The sequence below is a fragment of the Amblyraja radiata genome, chromosome 12 (assembly GCF_010909765.2).
Source record: "Amblyraja radiata isolate CabotCenter1 chromosome 12, sAmbRad1.1.pri, whole genome shotgun sequence".
Taxonomy (NCBI): domain Eukaryota; kingdom Metazoa; phylum Chordata; class Chondrichthyes; order Rajiformes; family Rajidae; genus Amblyraja; species Amblyraja radiata.
The window spans coordinates 7750049-7773409 of record NC_045967.1 but is presented as its reverse complement, the minus strand read 5'-3'; the positions used below and the strand labels follow the sequence as shown (position 1 = coordinate 7773409).

Sequence of the window (23361 nt, the reverse complement as noted above, 5' to 3'; positions counted from 1 at the left end):
ACTAAAAATCATTCAATTTCTACGCTTGTTCTGTGTTTGGCAGCTGCAGGACTTTTAGTTCCCACACTCCCTCAACCCCCATTTTAGTTTTGCACAACATTCTACTGCCAACAACATGCTCCTGGTCTGAAGAAGGGCCTCGACCCAAAACATCACCCATTCCACCTCTCCAGAGATGCTGCCTGTCCCGCTGAGTTGCTCCAGCTTTTTGTGTCTATCCTGGCATCAAATTTGTTCCCCGCTTCCCAGCATCACTGCCAGTCCCCCTCATCGCTTCATTTGATTGTTAGCTTGTAAATGAGACCATTGAACCGTTGAACAGCTGACTACCAGGGTTCAGTTGAGATCCGGCATGTTTTTGCCACTGTTATTCCCAATTGTTGGATTGGTTATCAACACTATGGAAACAATTGACTTGCCTAGAAAATCAACTCCAATGTGTAACACCAACTATGCTATGTGTATACACTTATGACTACACTGTTCTCAGCCTCAACTCTATTCACTCAATGGTAATGTATATTAAGTGGAATCGAGACACTGCAACAGATAGATCCTGGCAATATTGGTGGAAATTTACATAGAAACATAGAAAATAGGTTCAGGAGGAGGCCATTCAGCCCTTTGAGCCAGCACCGCCATTCATTGTGATCATGGCTGATCGTCCCCAATCAATAACCCGTGCCTGCCTTCTCCCCATATCCCTTGATTCCACTAGCCCATAGAAATCTATCTAACTCTCTCTTAAATCCATCCAGTGATTTGGCCTCCACTGCCCTCTGTGGCAGGGAATTCCACAAATTCACAACTCTAGGTGAAATAGTTTTTTTTCACCTCAGTCTTAAATGGCCTCCCCTTTATTCTAAGACTGTGGCCCCAGGTTCTGGACTCGCCCAACATTGGGAACATCTTCCCTGCATCTAGCTTGTCCAGTCCTTTAATAGTTTTATATGTTTCTATAAGATCCCCCCTCCATTTAGAATGGACAGTGGATAAAGTTTCAATCTCCCTTTTGATTTTCACTAATTTTTCCATTCACTTTGGCTTAATACACATTGGCAGATTTACTGCACGATTCTGGAGGTTCGGGTTGAAAATGATCAGTGGCTAATGGGCAGAAAATGAATGTCACCATCTCGGAGTCATTTTATTTATTTATTTATTTTGTTTCTACCCACCCCAGGTAATGAAGGATTCCCAGGTGGTCCTGGAGGTCCAGGTGGCAGTGGAGCTAAAGGCGGTAAAGGTGATTTTGGATTGCCAGGTCTTCCAGGAGACTTTCAACCAGGACTGAAAGGAGAGCCCGGATTTCCAGGTATGTCAACAATTCTTGTGGAGAAACTATGGGAACTTAACACGTCTCCATTATGTTGTCATGCATGATTCATGGTGACTTCAGTGTAGCTGCAAAGAGATGGAAGGAGTTTATGCCCCTGTCCCACTTAGGAGACCTGAACGGAAAGCTCTGGAAATTTTGCACCAAGGTTTCCGTGCGGTTCCCGGAGGTTTTTGTCAGTCTCCCTAATGGTTGAAAGTGGTTTCCACTTCTTCTATGTTCCGGCGATTATTTCAAAAAATTCAAAACCGGCCGCGACCAAAAATAGGTTGCCGTTTTAAAAATCGGTAATTTTTTAGTCTAAGCCCGTTGCGATGCTAGTTGAAGGTGGTTGCCGGAGCTTGCAGGTGGTTGCCGGAGGTTCCAGGTAGTGGAAGGTAAGACCTTCTGACAAAAACCTCCGGAACCTCTGGGAACCGCACGGAAACCTTGGGCGGGGCGCAAAGTCTCCAGAGGTTTCCGTTCAGGTTTCCTAAGTGGGACAGGGGCATAAGATGGCAACAGATAATGGTAGTGACATTAAATCGCCTCTGTCTTATTCCTATGCTTATTAAGATTGCAATAATAATTTGCGGGCCTTCTGTCATCAGAAAGTCTGTAACACTGGCGTCACGGTAACTGATGATGTTTTTAAATGTATCACGTGTTACTACGAGCCAGAAAGGTCGGAGGGCACATGTTGCCAGGATGTAAAGGAATGGTAGTCGAATAAACCAAAGCGTTTAGGTTATGTCCTTGAAGTGGGTTTATTATATTCAGATCAGAACGAGGATCTGACAACTGGATGTACCAGATTTGTGTCCATTCGTGGGAACAGTGGTGCATCAATTTGATATCCAACATTTAAGCATCCCTAGATGAATGACTGTAAAAGAGGTTGCAACTTGGAAGGGGTGCAGAAGAGATTTACCAGGATGTTACCTGGACTTGAGGCCTTGAGTTATTGGGGAGTGGTTAGATAGGCAGGACTTTTTTCTTTGGAGTGTATGATGCTAAGATTTATCATCTGAATAAAATCATGAAAGGCATGGATGAGGTGGACACTCGCAGTCTTTATCCCACGGTGGAGGATTCTAAAACCAGAGGGCATAAGTTAAAAGGGGAGAGATTTCAGAGAGATCTCAGGGGCAACTTTGGCACTCAGATGGTCCATATCTGGATAAAGCTGCCAATGGCCAGCTATAGATGCGTATACAATTATGATCTTTAAAAGACATTTGGACAGATATATTGGTGGGCCAAATGCATACAAATAGCCCAATGTGCCAACTTGGCCGGCATGGACAAGGTGGGCCGATAGGCCTGTTTTCGTGCTGTACCTCTCTATGACTCTATTGGAAATGGGATTCAATATCTTTGATAGTTAATGTTAACCAGTGTTTAGCAGCAAACACCAGGGAATTGACAGAAGAGAGATCAAGAAGCATGGAGGATCTTTAATTGTCAGTATAAAGGAAGGCCGCTTTCCAGTTCTTCTAATTTATTTTACTCTGAATATTAATGTAAGGATATAAAAGCACCAATTCCATCTGAGTTCACATGATTACAAAAGCACATGATATTTGTGAATAGATTGTGCATTTTAAAGCAGAGTAAAATTTTCATACACATCTTGACATTTTTACTCAAGTATGTGGTTAATTTTGATAAACGGTGAAATGTCTGGTCAGATAAACACTTACAAGGAAGGATGTACATGTGAAACATGTTTTATTTTTTCTCAGGGTCACCTGGACTGCCAGGTCCAAAGGGTTTCTCGGGTTTACCTGGCAATTCAGGAGGACCAGGACAAGATGGTTTGCCAGGTTTACCAGGAGGTTCAGGTAAGGACATCCAACTCTGTGGCATTGATTGGGAGAAGCAGATGTGGGATGTCTTAAGACCATTCGGTCTACCAGGCTGAAGTTGATGAGATTATTGTTATGGATTTGTGTTAAGTGTTATCTGTCCCTATCTGATTGATTTTATTTTGTTCCCACCGCATATTATTACATAGATATTGTGGTGCTAGATCATTAGTTGTTTACAGTAGCCAAGTGTGTGGGATTCTTACTGCATTGAGGGTGAAAGTTTGTATAGCCTGGGAGGTTAATTGCATTACCCATTGCTGAAAGGAATTTTGTGTATAACCTGTACCATGAGTCTGAATTTCACGTGGGGCTTGGTTACCCTCTTAATTACGGCTCAAATAGAAACAGACACAAAGAACATCTCGCAGAGCACTGGTGAGTTTCTCAAACTAGTCTGTTTATTCAAGGCCTTAACAGTGCACACTGAGAAACACGCTGAGAGAACGATACGATAGAACTTTATTTATCCCAGGAGGGAAAGTGATCTGCCAACAGTCATAAAAAACACAAAATACATGAAACATGAAATTAAAGTGACCCAAAGTGTTTCAAAGGTTTCAAAGGTTCCCTTCTTCCACTATAGATGAGGATCTCACCAGGGTCTCTTCTATATCCCGCAACTCTGCTTTCACTCACCCCCCCCCAGCGGTATGAACATTGACTTCTCCAATTTCAGGTATTCCTTGCTTTCTCCCTCTTTCCCCTCCCTTTCCCAGCTCTCCCACAGCCCACTGTCTCCGCCTCTTCCTTTCCTCTTCCCACCCCCACATCAATCTGGAGAAGGGTCTCAACCCGAAACGTTACCTTTTCCTTTGCTCCATAGATGCTGCCTCAACCGCTGAGTTTCTCCATTTTTATCTACCTTCAAAATGTTTCAAAGATTCGCAGCACCTACAGCGTTTCAATATTCTCACGACACATTAGTTACATGTGGATTTTACATCTTTGAAACAATTCATCATTGATCAGTGTTTAACCTCCCGTTTCCTGTTATTAGAAAACAATTCTGCCATTTCCCTAACAAATGAGTGCAATCAAGGACACCTCTATTTACATTACATGTGCATTTTACACCTTTGAAACAATTCACCATTGATCAATGTTGAAACCTTCAGTTTCCTGTTAGTAGAAAACAATTCCATTTACTTAACAAATTAGTGCAATAAAGGACATCTTTATTTCTTGTTACACGTGGAATTTACAGCTGATAAATCTATTTATTGCTTCTCCTAACATCCTTAGGTTCCCTTCATTATGTTGGCATTTTATCCCATTCTACTTTCCCAGCGCATAAGCTCTTGGCTTGAACATATTACAAACTATTCCTCTTTCTAATTGGTATCAGAATTTCCTACATCACTTATTAATGATAAAATAATTTAAAATATTTGTACAGGCATCAAAGGAGATCCCGGGCTCCCAGGACAACCTGGATCTGAAGGAAGACCAGGACCAAAAGGACCAATGGGCGAAATGGGTTTCCCAGGTAAGTTTGGAAGGAATTATGTTTTCAATTTAACACAACACCTTTCCTAATCAACTTATAGAGCGCCAGTTTCTGATTCATCTTGTTTTATATAATGGACCTTCTGCTTCATAATAGCTGGAAGTAGTTTTAGAAACCTTGGGAGATATTTGACCTTGGTTTGGACATGGAACATAATAGCATCTGTACATTGCACTCTTTTCTGAAATGTAATTCTGTTGAATTCATTTCTACCCCACTGGCTTTCAAGACCTGAATATACATCAGGATGTAGATCAGATACAGAAAGGGTGAAGAAATAGCAGATGGAGTTTAGTCTGAGCAAGTGTGAGGTACTGCACTTTGAGAGGTCGAATGGAAAGATCCTTAAGGGCCTGTCCCTCTGTACGAGCTAATTCAAGAGTTCTCCCGAGTTTCCCCTGATTCGAACTCGGAGAATTATGGTAATAGCAGCTCGTAGGTACTCGGGGCTCTTGTGGACATTTTTCAACATGTTGAAAAATCTTCACAAGTCTTCATGAGCTAACCGCGTTTCCCGCCGTTAGCGTTATGAGCCGCTAAGAGACGTCCCGAGCTCCGACGTACCCGCTACGTACATTTTACGTACTTACCACGTGTTTGATTTTTTTTTTAAACTCGGGAGAGCTCTTGAATTAGCTCGTACAGTAGGACAGGCCCTTTAACAGCATTAATAGGATCTTGGGGTCCAAGTCTATAGCTCCATGACACAAATGGATAGAGTGGTAAAGAAGGCATATGGTATTCTTGCCTTCCTAGGCAGGGCATTGAGTTTAAAAGTATTGAGTTTGGAAGCAGACAGGATAGAGATGTTTCAGAGGCTTTTAGATGGGTGCGTGGATGTCCAAGGAATGGAGGGGTATGAATCATGTGCAGGCAGATGTGATTAGTTTAGCTTGGCATCATGTTTTGCAGAGACGCAGTGGGCTGTAGGGCCTGTTCTTGTGCTCTTCATTTCTTTGTTCTATCACAGATGAAGTGAACATCTGTGAACACCAACATGCTATCATTTGGTTTGTTTGTGCCAGTTTTCTCGATTGGAGACATTTTGTTTCCAGTTCTAGAGAATGAACGTTTGCCTTACTGGAAAGCCACAGGGAGTACATCTCCACTGCCTGTACTCCCAGCCATTTAATAAGAAGCAGGCATGGACTCCAAAACAGCAGAGCTTGCAAACAGTTGGTAGAACACCCAGGCCAGTTTATTTTCCCATCCAACAGTCAGAACAACAGCAATGAGAGGCAATTTGCTTCCCTATTATCTATTTTCCATGTCTATTGTAGCACAGGTCCATATGGATACATTGGGAATTCTGGTAAAGTGGAAAATAAATCCTTCTTTTAGGTAGTCACCACATTTTTCTTAGACCCCACTCTTGGGGAAAGAAGCATTGCCCAAGGCAAATCAATGGGGAACAGGGATTATAAATTTCACTTTGTGGAAGAAAACACTAATTATGTGAAAATATTCCCCTGGTGGGCAGCACCCGAATCTGCTGCTCTTTACCTGGCAGAAGTTTGAATATATTACAAAGAAACAATGGCGAAGGATGAGGGTAGCTGTTGAATGGGTATAAGAAAAGCCTCCAAGAAAATGGATCAAAATGGATCAAATAACATTACAGTGACTAATGGGCATACACTCCAAGATAGCATGTTCCTGTAAACTTCAACATGCTATACTTTACTGTGCATTTCCCCTCTTTTTTTGTATTACTCCAATACAGGACCTCCCAATTCTCTGCATTTTATCTCCTACCTAGCGAGAACAAGTTGTTTTTTCTTGCCACCAACAACAATGTTAATGCTGGCATCATTAACAATTTTTTTCTTATGCGTCCCGTATTTAAATTCAATTCATTAATGTACGACGTGAGTCTAATCACTGATCCATGTCAGGTGCCACTGTACAGAGACATCCAAGAGTTCAAGAGAGTTTATTGTCATGTGTCCCTGATAAGACAATGACATTCTTGCTTTGCTTTAGCATACCAAAACATAGTAGGCACGAATACAGAACAGATCAGTGTGTCCATATACCATTGTATAAATATATACACATATGAATAAATAACCTGATAAAGTGCAAATAAACAGATTATGGGCTCTTAATGTTCAGAGTTTGTCCGAGCCGAGTTTAATAGCCTGATGGCTGTGGGGAAGTAGCTTTGCTTGAACCTGGTCGTTGCAGTCTTCAGGCTCCTGTACCTTCTACCTGAAGGTAGCGGGGAGATGAGTGTATGGCCAGGATGGTGTGAGTCCTTGATGATGCTGCCAGCCTTTTTGAGGCAGCGACTGCGATAGATCCCATCGATGATAGGGAAGGTCAGAGCCGATGATGGACTGGGCAGTGTTTACTACTTTTTGTAGCCTTTTCCGCTCCTGGGCGCTCAAGCTTCCAAACCAAGCCACGATGCAACTGGTCAGCATGCTCTCTACTGTGCACCTGTAGAAGTTAGAGAGAGCCCTCCTTGACAAACCGACTCTCCGTAATCTTCTCAGACATGCTTTCTTTATGATTGCATCAGTGTTCTCGGACCAGGAAAGATCTTCAGAGATGTGCACGCCCAGGAATTTGAAGCTCTTGACCCTTTCCACCATCGACCGTTGATATAAACGGGACTGTGGGTCCCCATCCTCCCCCTTTCAAAGTCTAACCAAAATGCCCCTTTCAGTTTGATTCTGTGACAAACCCAATTTTGCATCCAATCCTTGTGCACGGGTTATCCATTACATCGTAGTGACATTGAACATTGCAAATGGGAACATCATGTCTAAATGTTTCCTAAACAAATACTTTGCCAAACACTTTAACTTCCCCTCCCATTCCCATACTGACATTTCTGTCCAGGGCCTCCTCAACTGTCAAAGTGAGGCCCAATGCAAATTTAGCTTGGGCTGCTTACAACCCAGAGGTAAGAATATCGACTTCTCTAACTTCAAGTGGCCCCATGCTTTCCCTCTCTCTCCATCCCTCCCCCATCCTATTTCGATCTGACTGTCCCCGTGAGTAGATTTTTAGCTTTATATACTTTGTTGTCACCTTCCCCGAGCTAACAATTATCTATTAGTTTAGTTTAGTTTAGTTTAAAGATACAGCACGGAAACAGCCCCCCCCCCCCCGCCCACCGAGTCCACACCGACCAACGATCCCCACACATTAACACTATCCTACACCCAATAGGGAAAGTTTTTACATTTACGTCTTTGGAGTGTGGGAGGAAACCGAAGATCTCGGAGAAAACCCATGCAGGTCACGGGGAGAACGTACAAACTCCGTACAGACAGCACCCGTAGCCAGGTTCGAACCCGGGTCTCCGGCGCTGCATTCGCTGTTAGGCAGCAACTCTACGCTGCACCTCCGTGACCGCTCTTTATCCTTGAACTTCGTCCCCTTTGATGTCTAGTTTTCACACCTTATCCTTCCATATCTCTGTGTCTCCCTCTCCCCTGACTCTCAGTCTGAAGAAGGGTCTCGACCCGAAATGTTACCCACTCCTTCTATCCAGAGATACTGCCTGTCCCGCTGAGTTACTCCAGCATTTTCTTGTCTATCTAAAAGTTCACACCCTCTCAATAATACTGACATTGGTGCATTGTACTCGACACCCACACTCTGAAGCAAACAAGTGGAACAGATGACTTTGTGTGAATATCCCTCATTAAAACAAAAAAACAATTGTAAGTATTGTAACATAAAAGAAACACTGTCTTAAATAAAACACAATATTGGGATTATGAGCTCCTTTGTGTATCAGGCGTGATGATCATTAATATGGACACGTATTTCTATAATGATTCTTGTTTTTGTGCTGGGTGATGTGACAATGTTTCTTTTAACGCAGGTCCACTGGGCGGCAAAGGTACTCCAGGGGGTCCTGGACGCCCTGGTCAGCCCGGCTCCTCCGGACCCCCTGGATACAGAGGTGAGAAGGGCGACTCAGGTGGACAACTCACTGGATTCCCAGGCCTTCCCGGACTAAAGGTTCGTCTTTCTCCTCCTCTGAAATGAAAAGCCCAGTTTTTCTCATGCTTGGAAATGACCTAGTAACTTGCTTTCAGGCAAATAGCAAAATGGTTCAGCGTTTGTAAAAGGGGATTCAGTTTTCTGTTGAGTCGCAGAATGGTACTGAATAGAAATGGGCCTTCTGTCTAGCACGTCCACATGCAGACCTCTTTAACCATCTACACTAATCTCGTTTACCCACATCAGGTCCATATCCTTCCGTGCCTTGCCTATTGAAGGGCCTGTCTGAATGTCTCAACCATAGTGATTTCATCTGACCCTATCACCAAATTATCAGCAAGTTTCAGATATCAACCTCTCTCTAAAGACTTCCCTCTCAGATTCCCCTTGAATTTGCCCCCTCTCAACTTAAACCAATGTCCTCTTGTTTTTCATTCCCCGACCATGGGGAATAGATTCTGACTACCTACCCTAACTATGCCTCATAGCCTTTTAACCTCAACATATCTCAGGTCACCCTTCCACCTCCTACTCTCCAAGGAAAACAAACCCAGCCTATCCAATCTTTCCCCATAACTAAAGTCCTGTATTCCATACAACATCCTGATGGATTTCCTCTGGCTCTCTCTCCAAAGCAGCAATATTATTCCTCTCGTGACTGCACACAACAAATGAGGTGTAAACCAGTATTTTGCGAAATTGCAAAATAAAATCCCAACTTTCACTTTCTGTACCCTGACCTATGAAGGCAAGCATGCCATAAGCCTTCTTCAGCACCCTCTCCATCTAAACGATCACTCTCTGTTCAGTTTAGTTTATTGTAACATATAGGTACAGTGAAAAGCTTTTAGAAACATAGAAACATGGAAAATAGATACAGGAGTAGGCCATTCGGCCCTTCGAGCCTGCACCGCCATTCAATATGATCATGGCTGATCATCCAACTCAGTATCCTGTACCTGCCTTCTCTCCATACCCTCTGATCCCTTTAGCCACAAGGGCCACATCTAACTCCCTCTTAAATTTTGCATAAATCCTACCTATGAGGAACCTGGATTATCTCTGTTGCTCTTCTTGAATGAAGGGACAGCATTAGCTATCGTCTAGAGCCCTGGCACTTCTCCTGGGGCCAATGAAGATGGAAGAATTTCTCCATCCAATTTTCCAGATATCTCCTCCCTTGATTCCCACAGCAACCGGGAAAAGATCTCATCCATCCCATGGGATTTATCACCCCTTATGAGTCACATAACATCTAACATTTCCTTTTATTTCATACTGACTCGCTTATTCCAGGTGCAAGGTTGTGAATGCCCAGGGCACAATTTATACTTGGAATGACATCACTAAATATCGGAGGTAGACAAAAAGCTGGAGAAACTCAGCGGGTGAGGCAGCATCTATGGAGCGAAGGAATGGGTGACGGTTTGGGTCGAGACCCTTCTTCAGTCTGATGTCTCCCTCCTCTTGGCCATCTATCTGCTTTCCCTCCTCTCTCTAAATACCAGATTGGTTTGCATCTATGCATGTCTTACACTTCTGAAATGTGTTCCCTTGGGCTTCAGTGGAACGAAATTTGAGAAGCAGATGCTGTTCGATGATGCAGTTAGCAAAACCATTCTAAAGTTTAGTTTCTGAAAATCTTTAATAATGTATACCCATTGAGATTAGTGATGAATCTGTGAAGCTGTTGATTTGACAAATTACATACATTAATTACTATTGTACTGAGTGGAAAGGAACTGCAGATGCTGGTTTAAACCAAAGATAGACACAAATGGTGCCAGCACAATACCCTGGCTCTCAATACCTGCAAAGCCAAGGAACTGATTGTGGACTTTGGAAGGGGTAGGATAGGGACCCACAATCCCGTTTATATGGTGGAAAGGGTCAAGAACTTCAAATTCCTGGGCGTGCATATTTCCGAAGATCTTTCCTGGTCCCAGCACACTGATGCAATTATAAAGAATCAGCGCCTCTACTTCCTGAGAAGATTACGGAGAGTCGGTATGCCAAAGAGGACTCTCTTGAACTTCTACAGTTGCACAGTAGAGAGCATGCTGACTGGTTGCATCGTGGCTTGGTTCGGTAACTTGAGCGTCCAGGGGCGGAAATGAATGCAGAAAGTTGTGACCACTGGCCAGTCCATCATCGGCTCTGACCTCCCCACCATCGAAGGGATCTATCGCAGTCGCTGCCTCAAAAGCCAGCATCATCAAGGACCCACACCATCCTGGCCACACAATCATCTCTCCGCTGCCATCAGGTAGAAGGTACAGGAGCCTGAAATCTGATACATCCAGGCTCAGGAACAGCTGCTTCCCCACAGCCCTCAGGCTATTAAACCCGCCATCAAAGAAACTCTGAACTATATCAGCCTATTGCACTTTATCTGTTTATTTATGTGTATATACAGTATATGGTCTATGCTGAACTGAACTGTTCTGTATTCATGCCTCTGTTGTGCTCCAGCAGGCAAGAATTTCATTGTCCTATCTGGGGCACATGACAATAAACTCTCTTGACTCTTGACTTGACTTGAAAATGCTGGAGTAACTCGGCGGGACAGGCAGCATCTCTGGAGGGAAGGAATAGGTGACGTTTCAGGTCGAGACCCTTCTTCAGCCTAAACCTCACCCATTCCTACTCTCCAGAGATGCTGCCTGTCCCACCGAGTTACTCCAGCATTTTATCTACTATTGTACTGACCCATACAAATTATGGATTTTCATAGTTCAATCATTTGCTCAGTTCCCTGATATCAGCTGAGGAAGTGGTTGGCAGTTTATTTGGACTCTCCAACCCTGGCTATTGGAAGTACAATGAACCCTTGGTCATCTATAAGCTGTTAAGAACAGTAAAGTGACCTTAGCTATTGTACATCTCACAAATACTATCTTGGACAAGATGCCATTAGGTATGGAACGACAACGCAAAATTAATACTATCTTCAGGAGGATCGACAGCGTAAAATCCAAAGTAGTTCGTAGTTCACTTCTGTTTGCGATCTAGTAAAGCGAGTATTTGCTCAAACACGTTTCAAGAGAATCACAACAAGAATCATTTCAGCAAGGGAAACGAGGGAAAGCAATCAGTTTTCACAAGATGTGCACCTGTTTTAGAAGCTGTAATTAAATGTCTGCACACCTTTAGTGTCAAGGTTGTCATCATTTTGACCAAAAATTGGTCTTTGATGTCGTACATGATATGTGTGAGCAAACAGAGGAAGGCCCCATTCCTACACGTGCCTTCTGTAATTCTTGGTGAAAATTCACCAAAGTCTTGATGTGCTAAAGTTTCTGGGACGGGTGTGCAGGGGGCCCTGTTTTCTTCCCTCTGCAATATAAGGGCAGCTAGGTGTAAGTTAAGAACTTCCTCTGGTGAAAATGTCCAGCAAATGTTTGCAAAGGTAGGTAGGGGGCGCTGCTCTGGCAGCAGCCATGTCATGCAGCTCGTCAGTTTTTCAACCTTTTTTAATTTTTTTAGTATGTTTTAAAGTCTGTATTTAATGTTTCTTTGTGTGTTTTGTGTGGGGGGTGGTGTGGGGGGGTGAGGGGGAAACCGCTTCGGTCGCCTCCTCCACGGAGAAGCGAGTTTTTCCAGGTCGCCTCCCCCGTGGCCTAACATCAAGGATCAACGTGGCCTTTCCCGGAGATGCGCCCGGGGCTTCAGCGGCGGGCGCAGCGTGGACTCTCGGCGTGGAGCGGGTGAGCCCTCGCTGGGGCTCGCTGGAGGGGAGCGCTCCGTTTCGCTGACCCGGGGCAGCCGGCAGCCTGAAGTCGCAGCCTGAAGCCGTGGTCTGCAGAGCTCCAGCTGGTGCGGCGTCTACAGCCCGGGATCTCACGTTGGGGACCCGGGGGAAGAAGAAGCCATCACTGCCAGCCCGCGGCCAACTTCTACCGCGGGTCCGGCATGGACTTACCATCACCCCTGGAGGGGAACTTCGACCGCCGGCCCTGCAGTCTACGGTGCTTCTGGCCGCGGCGGGGACTTTAAATCTTGACCGCCGGTCTGCGGCCTACAACAACTTAAAGCCGCGGTCTCCGGTGAGGAAGAGCCGATCCTGGACTGACTCTGGACTCTGGTCCTGACCACGGGGGGGAAATGGAGGAGGACTGGCCAAATGTTTGTGCCTTCCACCACAGTGATGAATGCTGTGGTGGATGTTTGTGTTACAGTTTTATTGTGGTTGTGTGTTCTTTATTATTGTATCGCTGCAGACAACCCAAATTTCCACCAGCCTGGCTGTGTGGCAATAAATTATATCTAATCTAATCTAATCTAATGAGGTGCCTGTGATATTTTGTGGGGACTATTACATTTTTCTGCTAATTGCATGAAGCTCATATTTTAATGAATTCAGCCATTCAAATGAGCAGCGGTAGAGTTGCTGGCCAAAGGGCCTGTTTCCGCGCTGTATCTCTAAACTAAATGAAAGACTATGAAAGATTCATAGACTTTGTTGCATTTGATTTTTAAACCCTGATTACCGAACTGAATTATTTTCAGTTTGGGCCATTTCAGCTGAAGCCTGGTAGTTTTCAAAGCAGACATTAACTATCCTCTCGATAGACACAAAACGTTTCTTCAGTCTCGACCAAAAACGTCACCAATTTCTTTTCTCCAGAGATGCTGTCTGACCCGCTGAGTTACTCCAGCTTTTTATGTCTATCTTCGGTTTAAACCAGCATCTGCTGTTCCTTCCTGCACATTAACTATCCTCTAGCTCTGCATTCACATGCTTCTCGTTTTTGTTTTAAATCCAGGGTGACAGCGGTCCTCCTGGTTTGCCAGGATCCCACGGAATGAAGGGAACTCCAGGTACACCTGGATTTCCTGGAGTACCTGGTTCAGCTGGTCATAAAGGTGATCCCGGTCAGTCAGGATTCCCAGGTAAGCCCTTGCCCATACAAAAACTGTTTTCCAAACAAAGTCAACCTTGTGTGCAATTAAAATATGTCACCTTACAACTTGAATTAGCATCTCGAATATTCAACACAAATATTGCCAACCAAGCTGAAGACTGCAAGTGATTTGCTGACGTGGACTCGGGTATTAGCGTTAGTCATAGAATTAGATTTACGAATAAGGGGTAAGCCATTTAGAACGGAGACGAGGAAACACTTTTTCTGACAGAGAGTTGTGAGTCTGTGGAATTCTCTGCCTCAGAGGGCGGTGGAGGCCGGGTCTCTGGATACTTTCAACAGAGAGCTAGATAGGGCTCTTAAAGAAAGCGGAGTCAGGGGATATGGGGTGAAGGCAGGAACCGGGTACTGATTGGGGATGATCAGCCATGATCACATTGAATGGCGGTGCTGGCTCGAAGGGCTGAATGGCCTACTCCTGCACCTATTGTCTATTGTCTATTGTCATGGAATCATTTGAGTGTGACAGCACAGAAACAGACCCCTTTGGCCCATCTGGTCAACGTTGACCATCAATTTCCCATTGACACAGGTCACAAGATCATGTGATAGTAGTAGAATTAGGCCATTCAGCCCATCAAGTCTACATCGCCATTCATTCATGGCTGATCTATCTCTCCCTCCTAACCCCATTCTCCTGCCTTTTTCCCCATAACATCTGACACCCGTACTGATTAAGAATCTATCTATCTCTGCATTAAATATGCCTCCGCAACCTTCTGTGGCACGGATTCACCACCCTCTGACTAAAGAAATTCCTCCAAATCTTCCTAAAAGAACGTCCTTTAATTTTGAAGCTATGATCTCTAGTCCTAGACTCTCCCACTAGTGAAAACATCCTCTCCACATCCACTCTATCCGAGCCTTTCACTATTCTGTATGTTTCAATGAGGTCCCCCCCCCCTCATTCTTCTAAACTCCTAAAGTCTTAAATCATTTTTTTCTTCTCCCCACATTCTCATCAACCCCACCCAGGTTCCTACCACCCATTCCTCATGTCAGAGCAATTTAGAGTGGCCAACTAACCTAGCAATCCGCACACCTTAGGCAAACCCACGTGGTTATAGGAAGAACGTGTAACATCCATTCAGTCGGCACCCGTCTTCAGGATGGAACCCATAACTCTGGAGCTGTGAGGGAGTGGCTTATCTTTCTGCACCACTATGCTGCCCTGTCTGAACTCATCCTTGCCCTATACCAGATCAATGTCCGCCTGTCCAGTGATGTCGTTTGACTATCAGTTGGAATTGGGATGCTTGCAGACTTGTTCAGCAAACTTGCAGATCAGCCCAAACTGCTGACTGGTGAGCATGAGTTCAAGATCCACCACTTAGACTGGGGTATTTAAATTCTGGAAAAAGACTAATAATAGTGGATTGAAAATTACTGGTGGCGTAAAGAAAATTGATGTCTTTAGGCAGTGGGGCCCCAGTGTGATTTCAGATACAGCCTGTAATGAAGTTGACTGCAGTGTCCTCTGAATTAGCCTAGTGACTGCTCATCTGTAGGACAATTTGGGGTTGTGCATTAAAGGCTGGCCTTACACTGGCTATGATCAGCCATGATCATATTGAATGGCGGTGCTGGTTCGAAGGGCCGAACGGCCTACTCCTGCACCTATTTTTTATGTTTACACTGGCATTGAAAAAATACAATATTAGCAACAATGACTTTAGAAAGGCAACGACAAGGTCTCGCATGGTGCGCTGGCCCAGATGATATGTCACCAGGATGTTGCCTCGAATGGAGAAGTGTATTATGGGAGAGAATAGGAGAGAAAAGCTACATTTTGTTCTCCCCGAAGCTAAGGAGGCTAGGGGTGACCTGATAGTGATGAAAAACAGGGTAGATAGATTATTTATCCCATGGCAGGAGTATCAATAATACGCGTCTAATATGGGTTTAAGGTGAGAAGAAAGAGTTTCAAAGAAGATCCAAGGTGAAATGGCTAATTGGATACAAAATTAGCTTGGTGCTAGGACAGAGGGCACTGGCTTTACTGATTTTAAGTATGTGTGATCGATGGTGTAGCACAGAGATCAGTATTAGGACCCTTGTTGCTTGTGATATTGGATATGAATGATGACTTGGATATGAATGATGGAGGTGTTATTAGAATTTTGGTTAATGATGCAAAAGTTAGTGGTATTGTGGAGAGCGAGGAGGGTTGTCTAAATCCACATCTGGATATTGGTCATGTGGAAAGTTGGGAAGAAGGTTAGCCGGTGGAATTTAGCCCAAGAAAACATGAAGACATGCAGTTTGTGAAGTCAAATAAAGGGTTGACATATACTGTAATGTATATCTAACAAAACACCAATACAAGTGCTGAGAAATGTTGATGGACAGAGGGACCTCAGAGTTCACGGCAACAGTTGGCTAAAAGTGGCAATAGAGGTAGATAGTGTTACAAAGGCATTTGGCACACTTGCCTTCATAGATCAGGATGCAGAATGTAAGATTTGGGATGTCATGTGGCAACTATACAAACACTGGTTAGACCGCATTTAGGATATTATGTGCAGTTCTGGTCGCCACACTATTGCAAGGATGCAGATGCTCTGGAGAGCTAGCATTTATTTCAAGATAGCTTGTATACAAAAGCAGGAATGTAATGTTGAGGCTCGATAAGTCGCTGATAAGGCCATTTGGAATATTGTGAGCAATTTTGGGCTGTGCTGGTCCTGGAGAGAGTCCAGAGGAGGTTTACAAGAATGATCCCAGGAATGAGTAGGTTAACCTATGATGAGCATTTGTCAGCACTGGGCCTGTACTCGCTGGAGTTTAGAAGAATGAGGGGGGACCTCATTGAAACATACAGGACAGTGAAAGGCTTGGATAGAGTGGATGTGGAGAGGCTGTTTTCACTAGTGGGAGAGTCTAGTACCAGAGGAGCCTCAGAAATAAAGGACGTTCTTTTAAGAAGGAGATAAGGAGAAATTTATGTAGCCAGAGGGTGGTGAATCTGTGGAATTCTTTGCCACAGAAGGCTGTGGAGGCAAAGTCAGTGGATATATTTAAGGCAGAGATAGATTCTTGATTAGTGCAGGTGTCAGAGGTTATGGGGAGAAGGCAGGAGAATGTGGCTAGGTGGGAGAGATAGATCGGCCATGATTGAATGGCGGAGTAGACTTGATGGGCCGAATGGCCTAATTCTACTCCTATTCCTTATGACCTTATGACCTTAGTGCACAGGAAATCCATCAGGTGTTGCCTGGATTGGAATACTTTTATTATGGGGTAAGATTGGGTAGATGGAGTTTGTTATCCCGGCAGCAAAGAAGGCTGAGGAATTATGCGATAGGGGTGAATACCATAAGCTAGATAATCAGATTATATACCCATGGTAGGGTTATCAAAAGTACGCAAGCATACGTTTACATTGAGAGTTATAAGTTTTAAGCGGGATCTGTCAGGGATGTTTTTCACACCGAGAGAGGTTGATATCTGGAACTCACTTCCAGAGGAGTCGCAGTCAATCACAATGCTTATGTGATGTGTAAACAGGAACGGGTGTCAGGGGTTATGGGGAGAAGGCAGGAGAATGGGGTTAGGAGGGAGAGTTAGATCAGTCATGATTGAATGACGGGGTAGACTGTATGGGACGAAAGGCCTAATTCTACTCCTATCACATGACCTTATGAACTTTAAAAGGCAAAGCATGAATGGGTGTGGACATTATGTGGTCAATGGACATTAAGGGCAGATGGACATGGCAGTTCAAAGAGACCGTCTAACTTTTGTTAGACTCTATTATGCATTAATTTTGTAGAATCATACAACACACAAACAGCCCCTTCAACCAACTCATTCCACTCTGATCATCAAGCACCCCAAACTAACATCATTGGACAGGGTTAGACATGTAGTATACTCATAGGAGTTTCTGATATTTTCAATGCAACGCCTTGGTTTCTGCAGAATCATGGTGCTCAGTCAGTCAAATAAATCATCCATGTTAACATCAGGGTAACATTGATCTTCACTTGGGTTTGAGTCTGAGTTTAGTTTATTTTCACATGTACCAAGATACAGTGTAAAGCCTTCTAAGGAAGTAGAGGCGTTGCTGTGTTTTCTTGACCATTGCTTCAATATGGGTGGACCAGGACAAGTTGCTGGTGATATTGACTCCTAGGAATGTTAAGTTTTCAACTATCTCATCAGCGCCGTCAATGCAAGCCAGGGTATGTGTAACGCTTCGATTTCCGAAGTCTGGCTGACATTGAATATCTTCAATCCTACTCATACAAGCTACTGTTAACAAAAATGTGCTGCCTCACCTCTGGTTCAAATGTCGTCGTGAAAATGCAACATTCCTTATTAAGCCATCAACATGTTTTATTCATTAACAATGATGGGTTGAATATCTGGTCCATAAAATCTGTACTGACTCCAGTGCGGACTTTGGATGAAAATGTTATCCCTCCTGTCTTTGAGATGGAGCAGAGGCGGGAAGATATTAGTTCACGTCACTGTGAATTGGCTATAAAGTTCAGGGACATGGAAAATGTATTCTACAGGCCAACATTCCTGATATTCTGTTAGTTAATTGTTCGTTATTTTTGTTAAATCCTTTTAAATTCCATCTTATTTTTTTTGTTGTTGTTTATTTTGTTAGAAGTTAATACAATACAAAACAGTACAGTGGAACCTAATTCAAGGCGTGCTATGTCTCTCATATTCCTAATCCACATTTTAACAGTTGGTATGGCTGTATTTTTCCAAAATTTAAGTATCAATTTCTTTCCAATTATTAACCCATAAAATTCCATCTTAAACAGCTCAAAAAACGACATCCGTGACTGCAACAAGAAAAGGCTTAGAATTGTTGAATTTAATGCATATGTATTTTGGGTTAAATTTCAGCCAGGATTTCTGGTATTGTTTGAAGTTTGGTCAATGAAAGGTTAAAAATACCTTGGCAGTTCAATGCAAGATTTGAGTGGAACATGAACTTATGTCATGTGTGAACTGATGACAATGGGCAGCAGTATTACTGTATATACAGCTGTACAGAACTGTTACTGAAGAGATATTTTTGCACGGGTTGGATAACATGAGCTAAACACATTTTGTGTTCCTTGTCTTGCAGGTACTCCTGGAATTCCTGGTCCAAAGGGTGGCGGTGGTTTTCCGGGTCCTCCTGGTCTTGTTGGACTTCCTGGTCCTCCAGGTACATAAAAGATAGTATAGAGTAAACCATTTAGATTGAACCTTAGCTTGAAATGTCCATTCATCAGAATTGGTGGCCATCACAGCCAAACTGTGGATAGACACAAAAAGCTGGAGTAACTCAGTGGGTCAGACAGCATGTCTGGAGAAAAGGAGTAGGTGATTTTTCTATTCTAAACGTCACCTATTCCTTTTCGCCAGAAACGCTGTCTGGCCTACTGAGTTACTCCAGCTTTTTGTGCATACCTTCAGTTCAAACCAGCATCTGTAGTTCCTTCCTGCACGGCCAAATTATTGTTGACTTATGTACCCTAAATAAAAAGTGGGCTTCTAAATAGGAGCTAAAACGACATGCTATAAGATGAATGTACTTACGCCACTTAATGTTAGCTGCTCCATTGTGTGTGTTGGCACCAAGTGCCAACTAGCTCAATAGTGACTTCAGCAGACTCTTTCAAACAGCTTATTTTACTTGACCAGAGTAGTCTACTCCTTAAAAGGAAAGGGACACTTGTTTTCCTTAACCCATGGTGACGAAGAATAGAAAATAAAAATTACTGCAAGCTGTCCTGACTATCTTCTCATGATTAGACTCAAAGCAACATTTAAAAAAAACACACCTTCACTCAACTGTATATGGCAAAAGGGTAGACCAGAAATGAGAGGCACTCTTTTGAATAACATATGTGTATCGGTTTAATTTCTCCTTTGGATTGTTCCAACTTAATAACAGGTTTGAATGAATTATTTTGCCAACAGGTGACGTAAGTCGCCCTGGGCCTCCAGGTCCATCGGGAGAGAAAGGACAACCTGGCCGTGATGGGATTCCTGGCCCAGCTGGTCTGAAGGGAGATCCAGGTTACTTTAATTCCTCAAAATCCAATGCTTCAAACAGAATTTGTACCTTACACCTAGAGATAGATCATCAAGACATTCCAACGCGCTCTGCAGAAAAATAAGCCAAAAGGTGGCTTGGCCATGGGAGGAAGGTCAGACGGGCACAAAATGCTGGAGTAACTCAGCGGGACAGGCAGCATCTCTGGAGAGAAGGAATGGGTGCCGTTTTGGGTCGAGACCCTTCTACAGACTAGTGTCAGGGGAAAGGGAAATGGGAGCTATAGACGGCGATGTAGAGATAGATATAGAACAAATGAATGAAAGATATGTAACAAAGTAACGGTGATGATGGAAACAGGCCATTTTAGCTGTTTGCTAGGTGAGAATGAGAAGCTGTTGCGACTTGGGGGTGGGTGGGGGGGGAGTGATGGGGAGAGAGGGAATGCAGGTCAGAACAGACCACAAGACTCAGTCATTGTGAAGAATTTAATAAGGTCAGAGAAACAAAGGTGGAGCGGCTCGAGCATTGATTTTCAGTGCAGTGCTGATGCCTGCTGTTCATGATGAAACAAAACACTGGGAGATGTATGCGAGGACAGAGTTGAAAGATCAAAGGAAACGAGAGGGAAGGGGTTTGTCAATTGGGAAGGTAGGGACTGATTCAAAACTACAAACAGGGATTGTATATTAGGTGCATTAGGGACTGTTCTACTCAGTAAAGCTGAGCGTTGAATGAGTGTGACATAATGTGGAACAAGCTGGAGACAGTGAAGGTGACTGATGGTTTTCAGACATGACAGGTTAAATTGTCTAAAGGTTCTTCAACCTTGCTGTTTAACAAAGGCAAGGAAGAGAGGACTATAAGCATAGTTGATGGAAGGCTACAAGTTCTCTATTAACAATGCTGATGGTATTACAGTTTATCAAAATCATACTATGTGATACACTTGTTTTGCAAATATACCCTTACAATTTATATACAACTGATGGTACAATGATGTATCAAAATCATATAACCATATAACCATATAACAATTACAGCACGGAAACAGGCCATCTCGGCTCTTGTAGTCTGTGCCGAACACTTACTCTCACCATCATGCCACAGGAGATATACCTGCCTTTAAGTATGCCCTTACATTTATATCTGACAGAGTTTTCCCTTTGCAGAGCGAATAAACCAATACAAAATAATAGATTACAATATGTTTACATTTTTACCGTGGTTTGAATATTTAAATAGGTATTCACAGGTACAAACTCATCTGAGTTTCAATTCAGTTGATCTACTTGTCAATTTAATCTCAAAGATCTCCTCGACTGTAAAGGTGCATTATGGGCGTGTCCCACTTGGTGATTCTTTTAGGCAACTGCCGGCGACTGTCACAAGCGTAGCAGGTCGCCGAAAAACCGGCGACAACCTATGTCATCCTGGCGACAACCTATGACAGCACCCGCGTCAGGAGAAGTCAAGCTACGCTCATTGGCGTCAAACCTACTGTTGCCAAAAATGCTGAAACTTTAGCGGTGACCAGAACGATGCTACGACTTTTTACGCAATGGAGGAGACTACTCCCGGCGAACACGTGGCCACAAACTAGTCGCCTGTTGTTGCTTAAAAAATCGCCTGTGGGACAGGCCCATTAGTCATACTTCAGGTGTCCTTGATTCTGCTGGATTGTGTTCGTGCCCGGCCCATGTGTCGTTCAATAGTTTCTGCTCTGCTTTAGTATGCAGTCGGTGTGTGAGACATTTACCAAAATGATTTGGGGATGAACATTTTATGTTTTAAGTTTTGCTCTAAGTTAATGGAAAAGAAAATGAGGGTAGATGCACAACAAGTAAGTGAATCAGTACCAATTATTTACATTAATACCCAAAGTCGATATCATGCCTCACGAGACTCGATAACTTATGACTCCCAGATTGAGCTCAAGGATAAAATGCAAAAATCCAAGCTCTTTCTCGAAGCTGCCTTATTCCACATGTTGAAAGTTGGGATGGTTGATGGAGATCGTCTGGCCTGATGCTGCGGTGGGAACTCCTGAAACAAACAGCAATTTTGCTTGAGTGCAGTTTTATTGTTTCTGAAATCCGACGGGACAAACAAAATCTCTAACCCATAACAAGCTGAAACACAGGGCTGCATGAAGGTGCAGTGGTAGAGTTGCTGCCTTACAGCGCCAGAGACCCAGGTTCGATCCTGACTCCGGGTGCTGCCTGTACAGAGATTGTATGTTCTCCCCGTGACCATGTGGGTTTTCTCTGAGTGCTCCGGTTTCCTCCCACACTCCAAAGGCATGCAGGTTTATAGGTTAATTGGCTTTGGTAAATTGTCCTTAGTGTGTAGGACACACACACACACTTAGTGTATGGGGATCGCTGGTTGACACGGGCTCTCTTTTGCGTTGTATCTCTAAAAAAAGCTAAACTGAACTAAATGTAAACACAGCCTTTGTTTCATGATTATCTTCATTCCGCTGTCTCCAGGTTCGCCGGGTCATGGCGCCCCAGGTTCCCCTGGTCTTTCAGGAATCCCAGGTAAATAAGAACTCAGAAAATAATCAATTGCATAATTTAGTGAAACACGTCTTTTTTTTTTTTTTTTATAATATTTTTATTAGAAGCAAACATATTATAGTAAAAACATTTCATGTATATCAGTCATACATTATTAATATTATCAGTTGTGGATTGATTCTGCTTCTAGTTTTTTTTAATATATAGATAGGGAGTAAGAGAGAAAGAAAAAAAAACAAATGGCATGATAAAAAAGAATGGAATAATTTACTAATAATGCAACATTGGAGATAGGTTCGTAAATTATAAAGTATAACTTTTCATCTAATCCTGAGTTCAAGCTTCAGTTAGGTTCCCGTGCTGAACCAATCTACTCCTTCAAATAGTCAATGAATGGAGACCATATTCTGACAAAAAGTTCTTGTTTGTCCATTAAGACAAGTCTAATTCTTTCCAAGTGTAGGGTCTCCGACATTTCCATAATCCACATTTTAATTGTGGGGATTATAGGGCCTTTCCAAAATCTTAATATTAATTTTTTCCCAGTTTTACTATACTATAGTCGAGAAAGTTTCTTTGGCTTGTTGTGAATGTTAGACTTTGTTCTGATATTCCTAGTATTATTAGTTTTGAGTCGGGATCCAATTTAGTATTGACAACTTCAGAAATTATTCTAAAAATATTAATCCAGAAATTTTTGATTTTTATACAATTTACAAAAGTATGCGTTAAGTTAGCCTCTAGATGCTGACATTTATCACAGATAGGAGAAATATGTGGGAAGATTCTATTTAGTTTTGTTTTAGATTAATGTAATATGTGTAATACTTTAAATTGTATTAAAGCATGTCTGGCATTTAACAAGCATTGATGTATATATTGTAGACTTTCATCCCAAATATCTTTCGTTAAAGGTTGGCCTAATTCATTTTCCCATGTGTGTCTATATAATTCCATCGATGGGACCTCGCTATCTAAGAGGATGTTATAAATATAAGTTATTAGTTTTTCTGTATTAGGATGTTTATTCAAACATTCATCAAGGATTTCTGGTTCCCTAGTCCTATAATCTTGTGTATTAGATTTAACATAATCTCTAAATTGTAGATATCTGAAAAAGTTATTTGAGTGTAGTCTGTAGATCTGTTGTAACTCCTGAAATGAAAGAAAAGTGCCTTTCCTATAAAGATGTCACATCGTTTTAATTCCATAATTTTTCCATTGTGTAAAACCTTTATCAAATATGGAGGG

General features: G+C 42.9%; 1 protein-coding gene across 7 annotated transcripts in view; it reads left to right on the top strand.

Moving 5' to 3' along the window:
* The window catches only part of col4a5 (collagen type IV alpha 5 chain), a 256174-nt gene that overhangs the window by 189346 nt on the left and 43467 nt on the right, over positions 1 to 23361 (top strand). For all 7 annotated transcript variants that reach the window (XM_033030174.1, XM_033030172.1, XM_033030173.1 and 4 more), the window contains 8 exons: positions 1184 to 1315; positions 3061 to 3159; positions 4583 to 4672; positions 8535 to 8674; positions 13423 to 13549; positions 18674 to 18754; positions 19513 to 19611; positions 22081 to 22131. In XM_033030174.1, the coding sequence (XP_032886065.1) occupies positions 1184 to 1315; positions 3061 to 3159; positions 4583 to 4672; positions 8535 to 8674; positions 13423 to 13549; positions 18674 to 18754; positions 19513 to 19611; positions 22081 to 22131 (819 nt within the window). The remainder of the gene's footprint in view (positions 1 to 1183; positions 1316 to 3060; positions 3160 to 4582; positions 4673 to 8534; positions 8675 to 13422; positions 13550 to 18673; positions 18755 to 19512; positions 19612 to 22080; positions 22132 to 23361) is intronic.